The 15,885-nt window shown below is 39.5% G+C and overlaps 1 protein-coding gene across 1 annotated transcript in view; it reads left to right on the forward strand.

Moving 5' to 3' along the window:
- The window catches only part of TRAPPC3L (trafficking protein particle complex subunit 3L), a 166,078-nt gene that overhangs the window by 66,838 nt on the left and 83,355 nt on the right, over positions 1-15,885 (forward strand). The window contains exons 2-3 of the mRNA XM_063441280.1: positions 7,503-7,550; positions 8,220-8,317. Of these exons, the coding sequence (XP_063297350.1) occupies positions 7,503-7,550; positions 8,220-8,317 (146 nt within the window). The remainder of the gene's footprint in view (positions 1-7,502; positions 7,551-8,219; positions 8,318-15,885) is intronic.

Below are 15,885 nucleotides of genomic sequence, written 5' to 3' on the forward strand. Positions count from 1 at the left end.
GGTTCCCACGCCTGTTGGAGTTGTCAATAGACTACCCCCGATTGATTCCGTGCTTCCCGGATCTACTTCTGGATCCGGACGGGAACTCGCATGGTCTGGTGCTCCTGCAGCAACTGCCTCTGGTAGCGTGGCTCCTTTCAGGGGAACCTGGACTGTCCCGGATGTTCCGAGGTCAACTCTCCTGCTCCTCGATAACGCCTGGGCTCCCGGTACAAGGTCAGCCTACCGGGCCTCATGGAAATCATGGTCTAATTGGTGCATGGAACGGGCAGTGGATCCCGTATCTGCCCCTCTCCATCTGATCCTGGAGTTCCTCACGTTGTTATTTGATGCGGGCAAGGCATACCGCACGATCAACCTTTTCCGCTCGGCGATTTCGGCCGGGCATAGTGGCCTGGATGGTTCACCAGTCGGCAGACATCCTTTTGTATGTCGTCTTCTCAAGGGTATCCGTCTCGCTCGCCCTCCTAGATCCCGTTTCTCGGTCTTCTGGGACGTCAACATCATGTTACAGTTCCTCTCTTCATGGTACCCTAATCATGAACTGAGCCTCAAGCAATTGTCCTCCAAACTGGTGATGCTTCTCTGTTTGGTTTCGTGTAAAAGAGTGTCTGATGTTAGAGCCCTTGATTGGGACGCTATTGCTTTTACCCCAGAAGGTGTCGCTTTCAACATATCCAGAAGGACAAAATCGGCATCCAAATCGTTTGTGTACCCTAGGTTCCCAGAATGTCCGGCTCTTTGTCCGGTTGACTGCTTGAAGGCCTATCTGGACGCTACCCAAACTATCCGCTCCTTGGACCTACACCCTTTATTCGTGTCTTTTTAAAGCGCCTCACCGACCTGTGTCAACTCCGACTCTGGCGCGTTGGGTGCGCTGGCTTTTGTCTTCAGCGGGTATTGACACTTCGGTTTTTACGCCTCACTCTGTTCGGGGTGCCATGGCCTCAAAAGCGTCCGCGGTCGGCTGTCGACTGGAGGACATCATGCGTGCAGCGGACTGGTCTAGGGAATCGACCTTCCGCGACTTCTATTTCAGACCTATTGAACATATCGCATCTCAGGTGATAGCACAGCTTTAAACTTGCATAATAGGAGCCTCCGTGTCTTTAATAAAATTCCCAGATTTTACTATTAACATGACGTAAAGTCATGATTTTATTAAAGACACGGAGGCGAGTATTATTCCCTCCCACCCTCCCGAGGTGGGTTTTTGGGATGAGATGCTATTGGATTCTTCGGGTAAGTTCAATTCGGTCTGTCTTTTGTTGTGATTTACGCATGTCATTTATATGTTATATTAATGATTTTCATTATGTTTTTCAGATTCCAGTTTTCTATGATTGGAGATATCGACATTATGTTTTTGATTCAAGTTTTTCTCTCATTGAATTGCCTACAGTTTGGTTTTGGTAAGTCTACAGTTTGGAGTTTGGATATTACCATATTTCTCTCTCTCTTTTAGCTTGACGTTATCGGTTGGTTACCGTTTACTGTTCTGGACAAGTTGGATTTCGTTCTTCTTACCTGATCTTCGGTTTTCGCAAGAAAGAGGGGGATTGTGGGAAACACAGGCCTTATATACTCACTTCCTCTGTTATGTGATTGGTTGCCTGTGTATCTATACTGTTTTTTCTTTCATTTTTTACAATATTCATATTCCTCTATCTTTGCTGCTGAGGAAATAAAGAAAGAGTTATGCATAATACTCGCCTCCGTGTCTTTAATAAAATCATGACTTTACGTCATGTTAATAGTAAAATCTGGGAATTTTTAACCCCCTCTACTCAGGGAACACTGAAAGTGCCATTCTGGGCCTAATATAGCAGTGTTCCCTAACACTGCCACAATACATACATACAGGCATACATACATACACATACATACTGGCATACATACACATACATACTGATATACATACATATTGACATACATACAGACACACACACACACATACTGACATACATACATACTGACATACATACTGATATTTATATACATATACACCCTGTACCAAATTATTATGCAAATTCTATTTAAGTGTCACAAAGATTTAATATTTTGTTTTTCAGTTTAACTCATGGATAGCATTGTGTCTGAGGGCTCTTTTGATCACTGAAAACAATCTCGGACACCTGTGATAATTAGATTGCCAGGTGAGCCCAATTTAAGGAAAAACTACTAAAGGAGGGTGTTCCACATTATTAAGCAGAGAACCATTTTCATGCAATATAGGGAAGAAAAGGGATCTCTCTGCTGCAGAAAAGAGTGAAATAGTTCAATGCCTTGGACGAGGTATGAAAACATTAGATACTTCACGAAAACTTAAGTGTGATCATCGCACTATATAGAGATTTGTGGCTGATTCAGAGCCCAGACGGGTTAGTGCGGATAAAGGCACATTAAGTAAGATTTCTGCCAGATCCATGCATCGGAAATAACAGAGCAGCTGCTAAAATACCATTACATAGCAGCAAACAGATATTTGAAGCTGCTGGTGCCTCTGGAGTCCCACGGACCTCAAGGTGAAGAGTTCTCCAGAGTCTTGCAACTGTGCATAAACCTTGTATTCGGCCACCACTAACCAATGTTCACAAGCAGAAATGGCTGCATTGGGCAGAAAAATACATGAAGACTAATTTTTAAACAGTCCTGTTCACTGATGAGTGCCGTGCAACCCTGGATGGTCCAGATGGATGGAGTAGTGGATGGTTGGTGGACGGCAAACCTGTTCCAATAAGGCTGCGACGTCAGCAAGGCGGTGGTGGAGTCATGTTTTGGGCCGGAATCATGGAAAGAGAGCTGGTCGGCCCCTTTAGGGTCCCTGAAGGTGTAAAGATGACCTCTGCAAAGTATGTGGAGTTTCTGACTGACCACTTTCTTCCCTGGTACAAAAGGAAGAACTATGCTCTCCGTAATAAAATCATCTTCATGCATGACAATGCACCATCTCATGCTGCAAAGAATTCCTCTGCATCAATGGCTGCTATGGGGATAAAAGGAGAGAAAGTCATGGTGTGACCTCCATCCTCCCCTGACCTCAATCCTATTGAGAACCTTTGGAGCATCCTCAAGCAAAAGATCTATGAGGGTGGGAGGCAGTTTACATCCAAACAGCAGCTCTGAGAGGCTATTCTGACATCTTGCAAACAAATTCAAGCAGAAACTGTCAAAAACTCACAAGTTCAATGGATGCAAGACTTGTGAAGCTGCTATCAAATAAGGGGTCCTATTTGGCCCCAGCAGTATATTAAAACGCAGCACCTCAAACACGGGTCCACTATGGAGACTCCAGAGCCGGAGCGCACAGATGGCACTACCCAGCGGCAGTCAGACACTGATGGCGGACAAGCGCGTCCAAAGCCCTGCAGGACCACCAGCCCACCACCAGACAAGCCAAGCGGCACCCAAGACCGCCACGGTCATGTCGGATGACCACCCCAGAAAAGCACCTCCAACGTCCAGACAGGGCGTCGGTTGATCTATACAAACAGAGACTCACAGAGACCGTAAGGCTACACCGAGCTGAGACTTTGGCTGACAGTGCTAAGTTATCCTGAGCAAGGTCACAGTGCCTTATCCCACCCAGAACTTGCAGCTATGTAAAAGCGTGGCCGCAGCCAGTTAATTTTGAATCAGCTCAATTTACATGCTCTATTGTTCTCTGGTGTCGCCACATAGTCCTGTGTTTTTCTGTCTTTGTTTTATTTTTAAGTTTTGCAACCTTTTATTGCGCACTCTCTCCTCCTGCAATAATTACCAAATACATGTCTGCCAATACTTTCTAGAGTTAACCCGAATGCCCAGCGATATCACTCATATAGCATAACACAAGCAATTTGTATAGCTGCAGTCAAGTATATGCTTGTTTTGTCTGTGTGTTCCCTTTACTGCTTAATGATTTTTCCACTACGCAACAATGGCACCCATCTTCACAACTAGCCCATCTCGCTTCATAGTCAAGCAACCTATTCTCTTTTTGCCGCCTCATAGCTGAGACAGCGTACATCCACATACCTGATGGGGCGCATTTGTCTACCGACACAAGCCTGCAACCCTATCATGTCTCACCGCCTTAGTCATAACTATTTCGAGGGTTTCACGTTTCAAACTACATGTTGACCACGCTTTATGTTCCTATGAAACTGCTTACATCTTGTTATTTCCATGTTCTCAAATGTACCGACCATAGTGACTTAATCCTATATATATAAAACTGTGCACTGTTTATTATGCCACATTATTGTCACCGCATGTTTCTCATATGTTTGCACTAGCTGTTGTGGCAGTGCAAAGCTGAATGTTAATTATATGCACAAATAAAATAAAGAATTAAAAAAAAAAAAAAATAAGGGGTCCTATTTTAAAATGTAACGTGACCTGTTAAAATGTTTAAAAAGTTAAAATGTTGTTATAAGTTTAATTGAAATAGCTTTTGATTCCAGTAAATATGCTGCAAACACAACAAATGGACAATTTTCAGTTCTTTACAACCTATAAAAAAATTTGAAACTTACTGTGCGTAATAAATTGGAACAGTGCAAGTTTTTTATGTTTAAAAAAAAAATACTGTTATCATTAGGAGGTTTGTTCAATAATATTTGAATTGTACTCTTAATAGTTGATAGCATGAGAATTATGCTGACTATTATTTCCACCAATTATTTAGGTAAATGAGAAAAATATAATTTGCATAATAATTTGGAACAGGGTGTATACTGACATATATACGGTACATACACACATACAAACAGATATACATACTGACATACAGACACATATATACATACATTCACATACATATTGACATACATACATACTAACATCCATACATACATACATGCTGACATACACACATACATACATGAAACGGTTGCTGGATCAGCGCTTGATGGTCAACTAGAAGCTAGAGTGAATGAAGGGTAGGCCGCAATCTAGGGATAAAAGGTTGCCTCACAGACCTTCAGAGAGAATGGATTACAATAGAGATAAAATTAAGTCGCGCCACACTAGACAGTAAAATTATATTTCAATATTATACTTACATACACAAGACAAATTTAGATATAAAATAGTCCTGGTTTTGAGACATATAAATTGAAGTCCGACTTGACTTGGGGAATTTTGATGTTGTGTGGATCTGATTGTAGTACAGATCCCGGGGTAGTCCAATTCTTTGGATTCCGTTAGTACATGCAAGTGAGAAAAAGAGCTCCAATAGTGTAAATCGTATCTGACAGTAGAAACAGGCAAACTTCACAGCAGTATTATTCCTACTCACCTATTGGAGAGCTAGTACAAGCTCCAGTGTATAGCGTTCAGTGGCATTGATCCCCCACTGGTAGGATGTAGGCAGTGGTTGATGATAGGTGGCTTGAAGTGAAGGGTTTCTCGATATGAGGAGAAAAATACAACAGAAATAGTGCTCTCTGTATAAGATAAGTAAAGGGTTGTAATAATATGGTATTATACTCACATTTGAGTGAGCAGGATATACTGCTCATTATAATAGCGTGGGTGGTATAATCCACACCTTGGGATTCTTTGGAAGAGTATATACAGCGATTATCTTGATGTCCAGATTAAAAAAGTAAACTAAATAAAATGGTTTGTAAAAAAAGGTATTCTGGCACACACACGTGGCAAAGGAACATAAACATCAGTGTTTTTGTTTGCTACAATTCTCGAAACAGGCCTCACATGGCCATAGCCTTCTACGTAAAGACATGTTTCTTTGTTATATATGAAAAATCAAACAGTCTATCCTACAAGAAGAATCACTCAGTGAAACTTTTTTTTATACTACAGAACATTTTATTTAAAACATCAGTGTTTTTGTTTGCTCCAGTTCTCAAAACAGGCCTTACAGAGCCATAGCATTCTACGTGAAGACCTATTTCTTTTTAATATATGAAAATCAAAGAGGTCAAACCTACAATAATAATCACTTGGTGAAACTTTTTTTCCCCCCTAGAACATTTTGTTTAATAATGTAGATAAAAGTAATGGATTTGTGGCAGTACACAAGGACAGAAGTGTCTATTAGCATCTGGCATGTCTATTTTGGATTGTACTCAAGTAACGTTGCTAAACGCCATCATAATTTAACTAAAATTGCTGTGTCCTATACAAACCCTTTTAGCTTTACGCTTATAAATATTGATGTTTGCTTACTACGATGCATTTAAATTACTTACTTGTATATCCCAGGTAACATTAATAGTGGCATAAATAAATGTACAAAGCCATTATGAGCAACTCTATGCCAATTTCAATGTCATAGATTTATTTATTTATTATAATAATCCACTGGGTACATTTCTTAATTCATACCATAAACTTGACAAAACAAATGTGATGTCACAATAAGTGTTTAAATAGTTACAATGTTAACTTTCTAAATACCTAAATGTGCATCTAAAACCTTAGACATTGTTATTGGCACTGGATGGTAAATAAATGTGTATATCAACTCCACAAAAAAAAAAATAACACTTGTTATTACTTAAAGGGACACTATAGTCACCAAAACAACTTTAGCTAAATTACGCAGTTTTAGTGTATAGATCAGGTCTCTGAAGTTTCACTGTTAAATTCACTGCCATTTAGGAGTAAGAAGCACTTTTGTAACTGTTTATACAGCCCTAGCCATACCTCCCCTGGCTGTGACTGACACAGCCTGCATGAATACAACATGGTTTCATTTTCAATCAGATGTACCTTACTTTAAATTTTGTATCTCCTGCTCTGTAAGTTGAACTTTAATTACATACAGGAGGCTCCTGCATTGTCTAGCACGATATTAACAGATCAGGATATGAGAAATTCTAAATTAAACAGAATTTGCAATAAAGGAAGTATAAACATCAGATGACTCTTCACAGGAAGTGTTTAGGAAGTCTGCCTAAGTCACATGCAGGGAGGTGTGACTAGGACTTCATAAACAAAGTGACTTAACTCCCAAATGGCAGAGAATTGAGCAGTGAGACTGCAGGGAGCGTATAGTAGCCCAGGAATGAGAATTACCCTCATGATGGCATACCATTTGCAAAAGAAGGTACTTATAGCCCTATAACTTGCAAAAAAAAAAAAAAACTAAGAACATGTTAACATTGGGTATTTCTAAACTAAAGGAATTTAAAACTCAAAATATATAAACTCAAAAATTTTGAAACTATTTAACATGGGTGTTTTTTGGTGGTTGTAGATTTTGGGGGTCAAAGTTAGAAAAAGTGTGTTTTAAAAAGAAAATCATCATACTACATAGTAAATTATATGTATATTTAGAAAGACCATTTAATGGCGAGAAAAACAGTATATAATATGTGTGGTACAGTAAATGAGTAAGAGGAAAATTACAGCTAAACACAAACACTGCAGAAATGTAAAAACAGCCCTTGTCCTTAACGGTAAGAAAACTGAAAAACGGTCTGGTCACTAAGGGTGCATTGGTGAGTGATAGCATTCACAACAGCAACACTTGTACTTTTTGTGTGTTTCAGGATTGGCATTTACCAGCGGTCTCATCCTCTGCTGCAGCACATCACATTGTAAGTATGTCTATATGCATAAAATATGACTCCGTAAACTCTATTTTTTAGGTGGTCAGTGAATGGGTTTTTTTTTTTTTTAGTCAATTAAGGACCAATGGTGTTCTATTCAACCATAACAATATAGTTTTTTAAAGATCTGTTTAAAGGACCACTCCCATAATAATGACAGTTTATAAAAGTGCTGATTTCTGTTAAAATGTGTCACTTTTATAAATAATTTATGAAATGCCTTCCTACTTCTGTTAGCTCCCATGAGGTAAAGGAAGTGGCAGACGCGCTCAACCTTAGATCAGATCAGCGCCCAGACCCTAGATCCATAGGTTGTGTGGGCGCACACAGCAGACACACGCACGCATGCATGTATGGAGCGAGCCCTTCCGAGGCTTCTCAATGAAGTTTTCACACAGAGGGTGGAGGAAGAGAAGGTAATCTAGCAATACAAAATCATATTTTTTTTAATCATCCACCTATTGTACAAAGTGTGGAGTGGTGGCATCTTTTGGAACCCTTGCATGTTGTTTTTTTTCAGGTTATGGCCACAAACAGGCAAGAATGTTTTGGTGTTGGTTGCTATATTTTGTTGTTTTATTCCATTTTATTATTCCTAGTTTTTGAAATAAATTTTTATATAAATTGGTATAAACTCTCAATTTCCTTCTATTTCAGAGCAGAGATATATTTGTGCTCACCTATGGAGTATTAGTGGCACAACTTTGTCAAGATTACCCAAGTGACGAAGATGTAAACAAATGCCTGGACACAATGTGCGTATTTATTTAATGTGTATAAAATACTTGGGAAGGAGTAGCTTGTTCTGTATTTACATGATAATCAGATTTACTTATTAAAGGGTTACTCTGGTGCCTGGAGTCCGTATGCAGCATTAAAGGAACACTATAGTCACCTAAATTACGTTAGCTAAATAAAGCAGTTTTAGTGTATAGATCATTCCCCTGAAATTTCACTGCTCAATTCACTGTCATTTAGGAGTTAAATCACCACTTTGTTTCTGTTTATTCAGCCCTAGCCACACCTCCCCTGGCTATGATTGACAGAGCCTGCATGAAAAAAAAAAACTGGTTTCACTTTCAAACAGATGTAATTTACCTTAAATAATTGTATCTCAATCTCTAAATTGAACTTGAATCACATACAGGAGGCTCTTGCAGGGTCTAGCAAGCTATTAACATAGCAGGGGATCAGAAAATCTTAATTAAACAGAACTTGCAATAAAGAAAGCCTTAATAGGCCTCTCTTTACAGGAAGTGTTTATGGAAGGCTGTGCAAGTCACATGCAGGGAGGGGTGACTAGGGTTCATAAACAAAGGGATTTAACTCCTAAATGGCAGAGGATTGAGCAGTGAGTCTGCAGGGGCATATTCTATACACCAAAACTGCTTCATTAAGCTAAAGTTGTTCAGGTGACTATAGTGTCCCTTTAAACAGAACTTGCAATAAAGAAAGCCTTAATAGGGCTCTCTTTACAGGAAGTGTTTATGGAAGGCTGTGCAAGTCACATGCAGGGAGGGGTGACTAGGGTTCATAAACAAAGGGATTTAACTCCTAAATGGCAGAGGATTGAGCAGTGAGGCTGCAGGGGCATGTTCTATACACCAAAACTGCTTCATTAAGCTAAAGTTGTTCAGGTGACTATATTGTTCCTTTAAGCTCTGAAAACTGCACACTTTAACTCTTCTGCTGCTGTAGGTGTAACTCCACCTCCGACAGCATCATGGGGCCTCATCAGCCAGCTCAGAACAAAATCTACAGTTACAACAGTTGATTAATGTCAATAGTGTGTAAATTTAGATGCACAGACACTCATTCATTGTCTGAGAGTGGTCAGCTGACGCGCTCAACCAATGAACGAGTGACAGGATCAACATCCTGCTTCTGAAGCTCTGCGGTAGCTGGATGTCATAGACCCTGCTTCAGAGGAGATGAGGCACCCAGATGAAAATCGTTGTGAGATGGAATGGTACTCCTACCATCATAACCCTTACAGCAGGAGTAATCCTTTAAGCTCATTATACACTTGTTGCCTACTCATTTTCTTTTGCTATGACTATAAGAATTAACACGGTGTAAAAATGTACACTGTACAAGGGGCGTCGTCAGCCAACTCAGAACAAGAGAGCTAGGTTGGCTAATGTTAATTCTGTGCAAATGTAGAAGCACAGACACTCATTCATTGTCTGACAGTGGTCAGCTGATCTTCTCAGCCAATGAATGATAATCAAGGTCAACTTCCAGCTAGTGCAGCTCTGCAGAAGCCTGATGTTATAAAACCTGTTCAAAGAAGACCAGGCACCCAGGTTTCTCCTGTTACCACGTAATGGCACTAGTGTAATCCTACCATCATATTCACTACAGTGAAAGTAACCCTTAACTCATAACACACATGTTGCTTACTCGTTTTCTCATTTTCTATTGCCAGGACTATGAGAATGAATACACTTTATAATGATGTAGGATTTAATGTGCTGCTACCCAACTACTGTTTCCCAAATACATTTCATGAATACTTATGCATGAGAACATATCCTGCTGTAACGCTATCTGAACTAGCTGTAATGGGCTATTTATAAATGAGGGAAATATAAAATTAGATTGTTAATAGATGAAAATGTTTGCAATAATTTATATTCACTGTTTTATCTTATAAAATTGCATTATTTGTGATTATTTTTGTATTATTATTTAAAAAAAACTTTTTTGTCAATTCCTAAAACCACACATTTTATAAAATTAGACACTTTTTAAATAGATTTATTGTGGTTCCAAACAAGATGAGGATGTTTTATACTATGTAATAAAACATTCATAGATAAAATAGAATGGATTCCACGTGCACTAAATGCCTAAAGACATGCTTTATTTTTCATTCATTTTACCATGGGATCATGTGCGTATTATGTTTTGTACTGTTAAGGATCATGTGCTTTGAAGCCTTAGGGCCCTTATGCAAGATAAAAAGAGAACAGCAAGGAAGATCAGATAAGAAAAATTGGCAAGCAAAATAAAACACACACAATATATTGCAATTATTAGAAAGAAAAAAAATGACCTACATAATTCTTAATAAAATGTGTTAAAGTGTGATTCTATAAAAATGTCAGCAAAGTACATGAAGAATGATCATATATCTGGCCACTTACTATAGTAACACAATTTAATAGTGTTAAAATAAAAAGAAAGATATACTGAAACCCTAAATATGTCACCTTAGAACTATCATGACAACATTATTCAATTCTAAACCAAAAAAGGGTTGTACTAACAGTCATACCAAGAGATCCAGAAATTATTGCTTCAATATAAAAATATATTCCATCATGCAGAAAGACTAATTCAGGTTACAGACACTTCACCTTATGCATTACGTGTTGTACAGAACACTTCGGAAGTTCAAAACAGTATACATCCATATTTAAAACTACACATTAATTACGTAACACTTAAGCGAAACATATTGAAAAACACACAATTCATAGAAACACATTTTAAAAAGTGCTTAAAACAATAAACTCAATTAATAAAAAAAAAAAAGTGCTTATATATATCTGAACAATCCTTTTAAACTCAGTGTTCCAAAAATAACTATACTTGGACACTCCATTAAATCATATTCAATCATCTTTCACCAGTTTAAAGCTACATTGTTCTAAGTGCATTACTATAAATATACAAGTAAAATCCTCCACACAAATTTATAAAATGAGACAAAAAACATGCAAAAAAATTCCTCCATCTTTATCTTCGGTGCAGGCAAACTCCACCATAGTGCTCATAAACTTAAGTGCCTAAATTTAAAGTGACAGTGCCCAAAATCATCCATCTATCAAATTTCGAGGTAGAGTGTATTTAAGAAAAATAAACAGCTGAACCAGACAAACTCTCCAAGTCAGCCAAGCTGTCAGTTTGGCCTTGAAACCTAAACCCAAGCCCTCTCCGAACCCTCACCTCAGTAAACAACCTTGTAAATATGTTAAACCAAAGAAAAATAAGAGAAAATATATTAGAGAATAAAAGTAAAGTTGATTTAACCACGAGACATCTAATTTAAAAACAATACAGACATATACACATGCAGTATATACACACATAACTATCCAAATATATTACAAACACAGACTATGATTTTTTTTTTGATTATCAGGGTTTTTCACTAAAATCTGCAAAATTGGGGGGCGGGGCCAAGCATTCACTAAAATCGATATATACACTCAACCGGGACTCGCTACCTGAATACAGGAGGACGTGGTGATAAGCCTGACACTTTAGCTGAGCGTCCTGGTGATCGGCAGCTCACAATGGCTAGCCATGGCCTGCAGTCGAAGGAGACGGGGAGAGACGGCTGCTTTCCCAGTCCACAAGGCGGAGACGGAGACCCATGGGCACCCTGCTTCCCCCCCGGACCGGTGGGGGTTATCCCGGTCCAACCCCGAGAAGACACGCACAGACAGAGTCCATGACGAGAGAGGCATGCGAGCAGGGAGACGAGGCGCGGTTCCGCAATATGGCTGCCGCCACGTGCACCCAGGCCATGGAAACTCCTGCCCTCATGGACCAGCTAGAGGCAATACTGGCAGAGTTCTGGCAGAAAATGGCAACCAAGGCACAACAAGCGGAGGCACACAGACAGGCTGAAAGCCTGTCGAAGGTACCGCCATCAAATTCCACACGCAGCAGTTACTGGCCTCCTACAAAGAGAGCCAGAAAATGGCGCCCGACCAGACGGGGCTCCCAGCGGGCTGCACACCCAAGCGACTGACCCTGCCAAAGACGGGGCACCGTCGGGACCAATGCCCTAAACGACCCAGCCCATGAACCTGGCAAGCGAAGAGGACCCTCCAGACTCCACACATAGCCCAACGATGGGAACCTTTATTATCGACGGGACCCAGGCGGCACTCTCCAAGTCTCCTCCACCCACTCCTCACGGACCTCATGCTACCCTTAAACATGCAGCTGGACAAGCTCCAAGCACCACTACGGGACACTGTAACACCCCAGCAGGGCGTTGGCTGATCCTGGCGAGGAACGGACTAACCCAATTCTGCAAGTCCTGTGGTCGGCAATACTCCCTAATGTTTTCTTTAGTTTTATTTTATTTAGCAGAGTTAAAAATTGCAATGTACTTAGCACACAGGGCGAGAATAGCATCACGGGAACCCCAGGGTAAAATGAAAGCGTGATAGCGCCCTAAGTGCACCCAATCCTCCGAACCCTAACACACTATTAACCTTAGCTATCCAGTTTAACCGACTTATGGTCACATACCAAACTAGTACTGTGACTCACCAGTGCTTTGAGCAAGTTTAATCCTGCCTGCCCTACCTACCCTACCTCTCAAACCAGCGACACAATCTACACAGTTACATACCCTAGCTAAACAACATGATCCCCACAGTCTCACACACAGCCCGTACGTGAGTTTTCTCAATTTATCTCTTACGTTCAACCTGTTATTAAGCATGTTCCTAGTGTAAAGGCAAAGTTCATATTCTTGTACTCCTCAATAACGTATCTCATACTTGCCGACGCACACATTCTACTTGAGACAACCAAACGTATGCATCTTGTCTTTTACAAAAAAAAAAAATGTGCAAATGAATATTGTCATGACCATGTCTGCATTATTGAGCCTGTGCCTGCTGTCGTGGCATCGCAGGCCTATTTGTAAACCTAATTGCACCAAAAATAAATAATTAAAAATAAATAAATAAATAAAATCTGCAAAATCCAGACATTGTTGAAGGAATTCATCAATGTCTGAATTTCAGCCTGGTCGAAAGCTGCTGGACCGCTGAAATCTGGACTTGATCAATTAAATCCAGGCCTTAAGACTTCAACAATGGGTCAAGTTTAAAAAATAAATAAATCAGGATTTGCCCCCTGGCAGCACTAGCAGTGAGCAGGCAAATTGTGAAAAACCCTCTGCAGTGCAAGGGTTAATCATGTGGCAGCTAGCCACATTACAAAAGTAAAATAAGCAAATAAATAGAAATCCTATGGAAGTTAATAAGATTCCCATATTACTATAATGGAGGTAAGGTATCTCCATATGCCCCCCCGTGACTGGGGGTATGTCTAGTAATCAGTAAAAACTAGCGACTGGGTAACCTAAAGGATATTAGCTCAGCAAAACTCTTAACTTTCTTTAACCTGATTCTAGCTTAATTTGTGGTTGTTCTTACCCTTTTGATTTACAAGTCTCAGAGTTTGTGCGTATATAAAACAGCTATGGAACCATGCATGTGCAGGTATGTTCTTCAAAAATCTTGACAGTTTTAGAAGACCTTGTGGCTCATAATCTTCAAGCACAACCCCAGATTGCATCAGAAAAATACAAATTCAATTCAATAACCCTATCTAGCCTACCCTTTCCCTGTTTAAAATCAGTGGCCTTGTTCTTGATCCACGTTTATTTTAGCGCAGCTATAAGATCATGCTAAACCTTTCCATTGTACCTGTATCTACCATCTCCACATTTCTTGATTTGGCTGTCCCATGCATGGCCGCCTTTAGAAATTGTGTAGCCCCTAACACAGCTGATGGTCTGGGCCCCCAGAGGTAAACAAAAGTGAGCAAAATTAAAGAGGGTCAAAATTGAGAAGAACTGCATGCTTAACCTTGGGGAATAATGCCACTGAGGCACTTGTCAGACCAAATCACTATGTACAGGTGACATGGATTCAGGAAAATATTGGATGGGTGACATTCTGAACCTCTGATTGGAACTGCCTTAAAATGGAACATGAAGCTGAAATACTGACAAGAAAAATGTTCTACTATTAGTACAATATTTCTCACTTTTCTAAGATCACTAAGCAGGCATCATAAATTATGGGATTTAGTTTAGATGCTTATAAAACATGACAAATCTAATCCCTCATGATGGATGGATCTTCCTACGGATAAGGAACCTGTTTGTAATTTTCCAAGTTTTTTTTTTCCATTGATGTGTTATTAATATTTTTGTTATTTGTGGATTATTTAAGGATAATAAAGGATATGCCTTAGCTCAAATTAAAAAGACTTCATGCTACACTAGTTAAGATGTACCATATGGGTATGATACTATGCAGGTTCACATACTAATATATGTTGTACCTGTGCTTTACTCCTTGCCTGAATCTTTATATTTTCTGGTGCTGTTCAAAAAATAAGTTTGGACCTAGCCCCCAAGGATCCTTGGACCCTGGTCATATCCCATATATAATATATAATATAGTATCTCAAATATAATTTTGAGAACTTCAGAACATAGATGAATCATTAAAATAGCAGCCATGTACTTCACTGGCCAAATGTATTAATTTCTCTTTGTAAAGTTGTTAACAAAATTAAGGTCAATAAGACCAGCTGTAGCCCAGGATCTTATTGTTTTTAATTTTGAGAACCACTTTATAGAAAGAAGGGGGGCCATGAGTCCCTGGATAAATTAGCAGCTATAGCCCATAATAACTCTGACTATTTTCACAAGATTTGACATTGGTGAATAGATAAGGCTTTTCCATTCCTTTGATCTTACACAATGGAATGGTTTGCTTTACTATATAAACCCCCACCCCTAAATACCAGATATAAAAACTATTACTTTTTCCTATATATTAACATTTACTCTGTAAACTCCACTTAAGCCAATGACTTAGAATTCATTTATAACAAAATAGATCTATACAAGTGGAGAGCCAGTTAGCATACAGGGTGTGGCGAAACCGAACTCGCCACGTGTCCTTGGAGGGGGCTGCTTGCCCGCCTCTTGCCTTTGGACTATGGACCAGACTTTATGGGAATGTGATACCCCAGATAGCCATACCATGGAGCCTATCTATATAATGAAAGACTATGGGAAAGACTTTAGCTCCATGGCAATTGTACTGTGTGAGTAGGATCTGCGCGCTATTCGGTAGTTTTGTGCGTGCAGATCCCAGCTATCTGGGGATAGGTGAAATGTCTGTGTGTTATGTGTAAATGTGACTTTATGTATTTTAAAGTGTTTTATGTTGTTTTGCAACCATGTGGTTAATGGAGTCTGCCTTTAGTCCTGGGTAATTGGATTACTTCTCCAATTAACTCCAGGGCAGAAGGGAGGAAACCAGGGTGCATTGTGGGGATGTTTTTCTGCCAGCCAGAAAGGAACAAAAGATACTTTTAGTAACTTTTTAACCCCTGGTCGGATTCATGCCATTTTTTAATATGTTGTTCCCCTGAATGGATTGATTGTGGATATGTATTTTTATGTGAATGTGATGTATGGTTTTAAAGTTATGAAAGTTGTGTAAAAGTATATGTTACACTGTATGCATAATGGGATTATGTGTCA

The sequence above is a fragment of the Pelobates fuscus genome, chromosome 2, assembly GCF_036172605.1.
Source record: "Pelobates fuscus isolate aPelFus1 chromosome 2, aPelFus1.pri, whole genome shotgun sequence".
Lineage (NCBI taxonomy): Eukaryota > Metazoa > Chordata > Amphibia > Anura > Pelobatidae > Pelobates > Pelobates fuscus.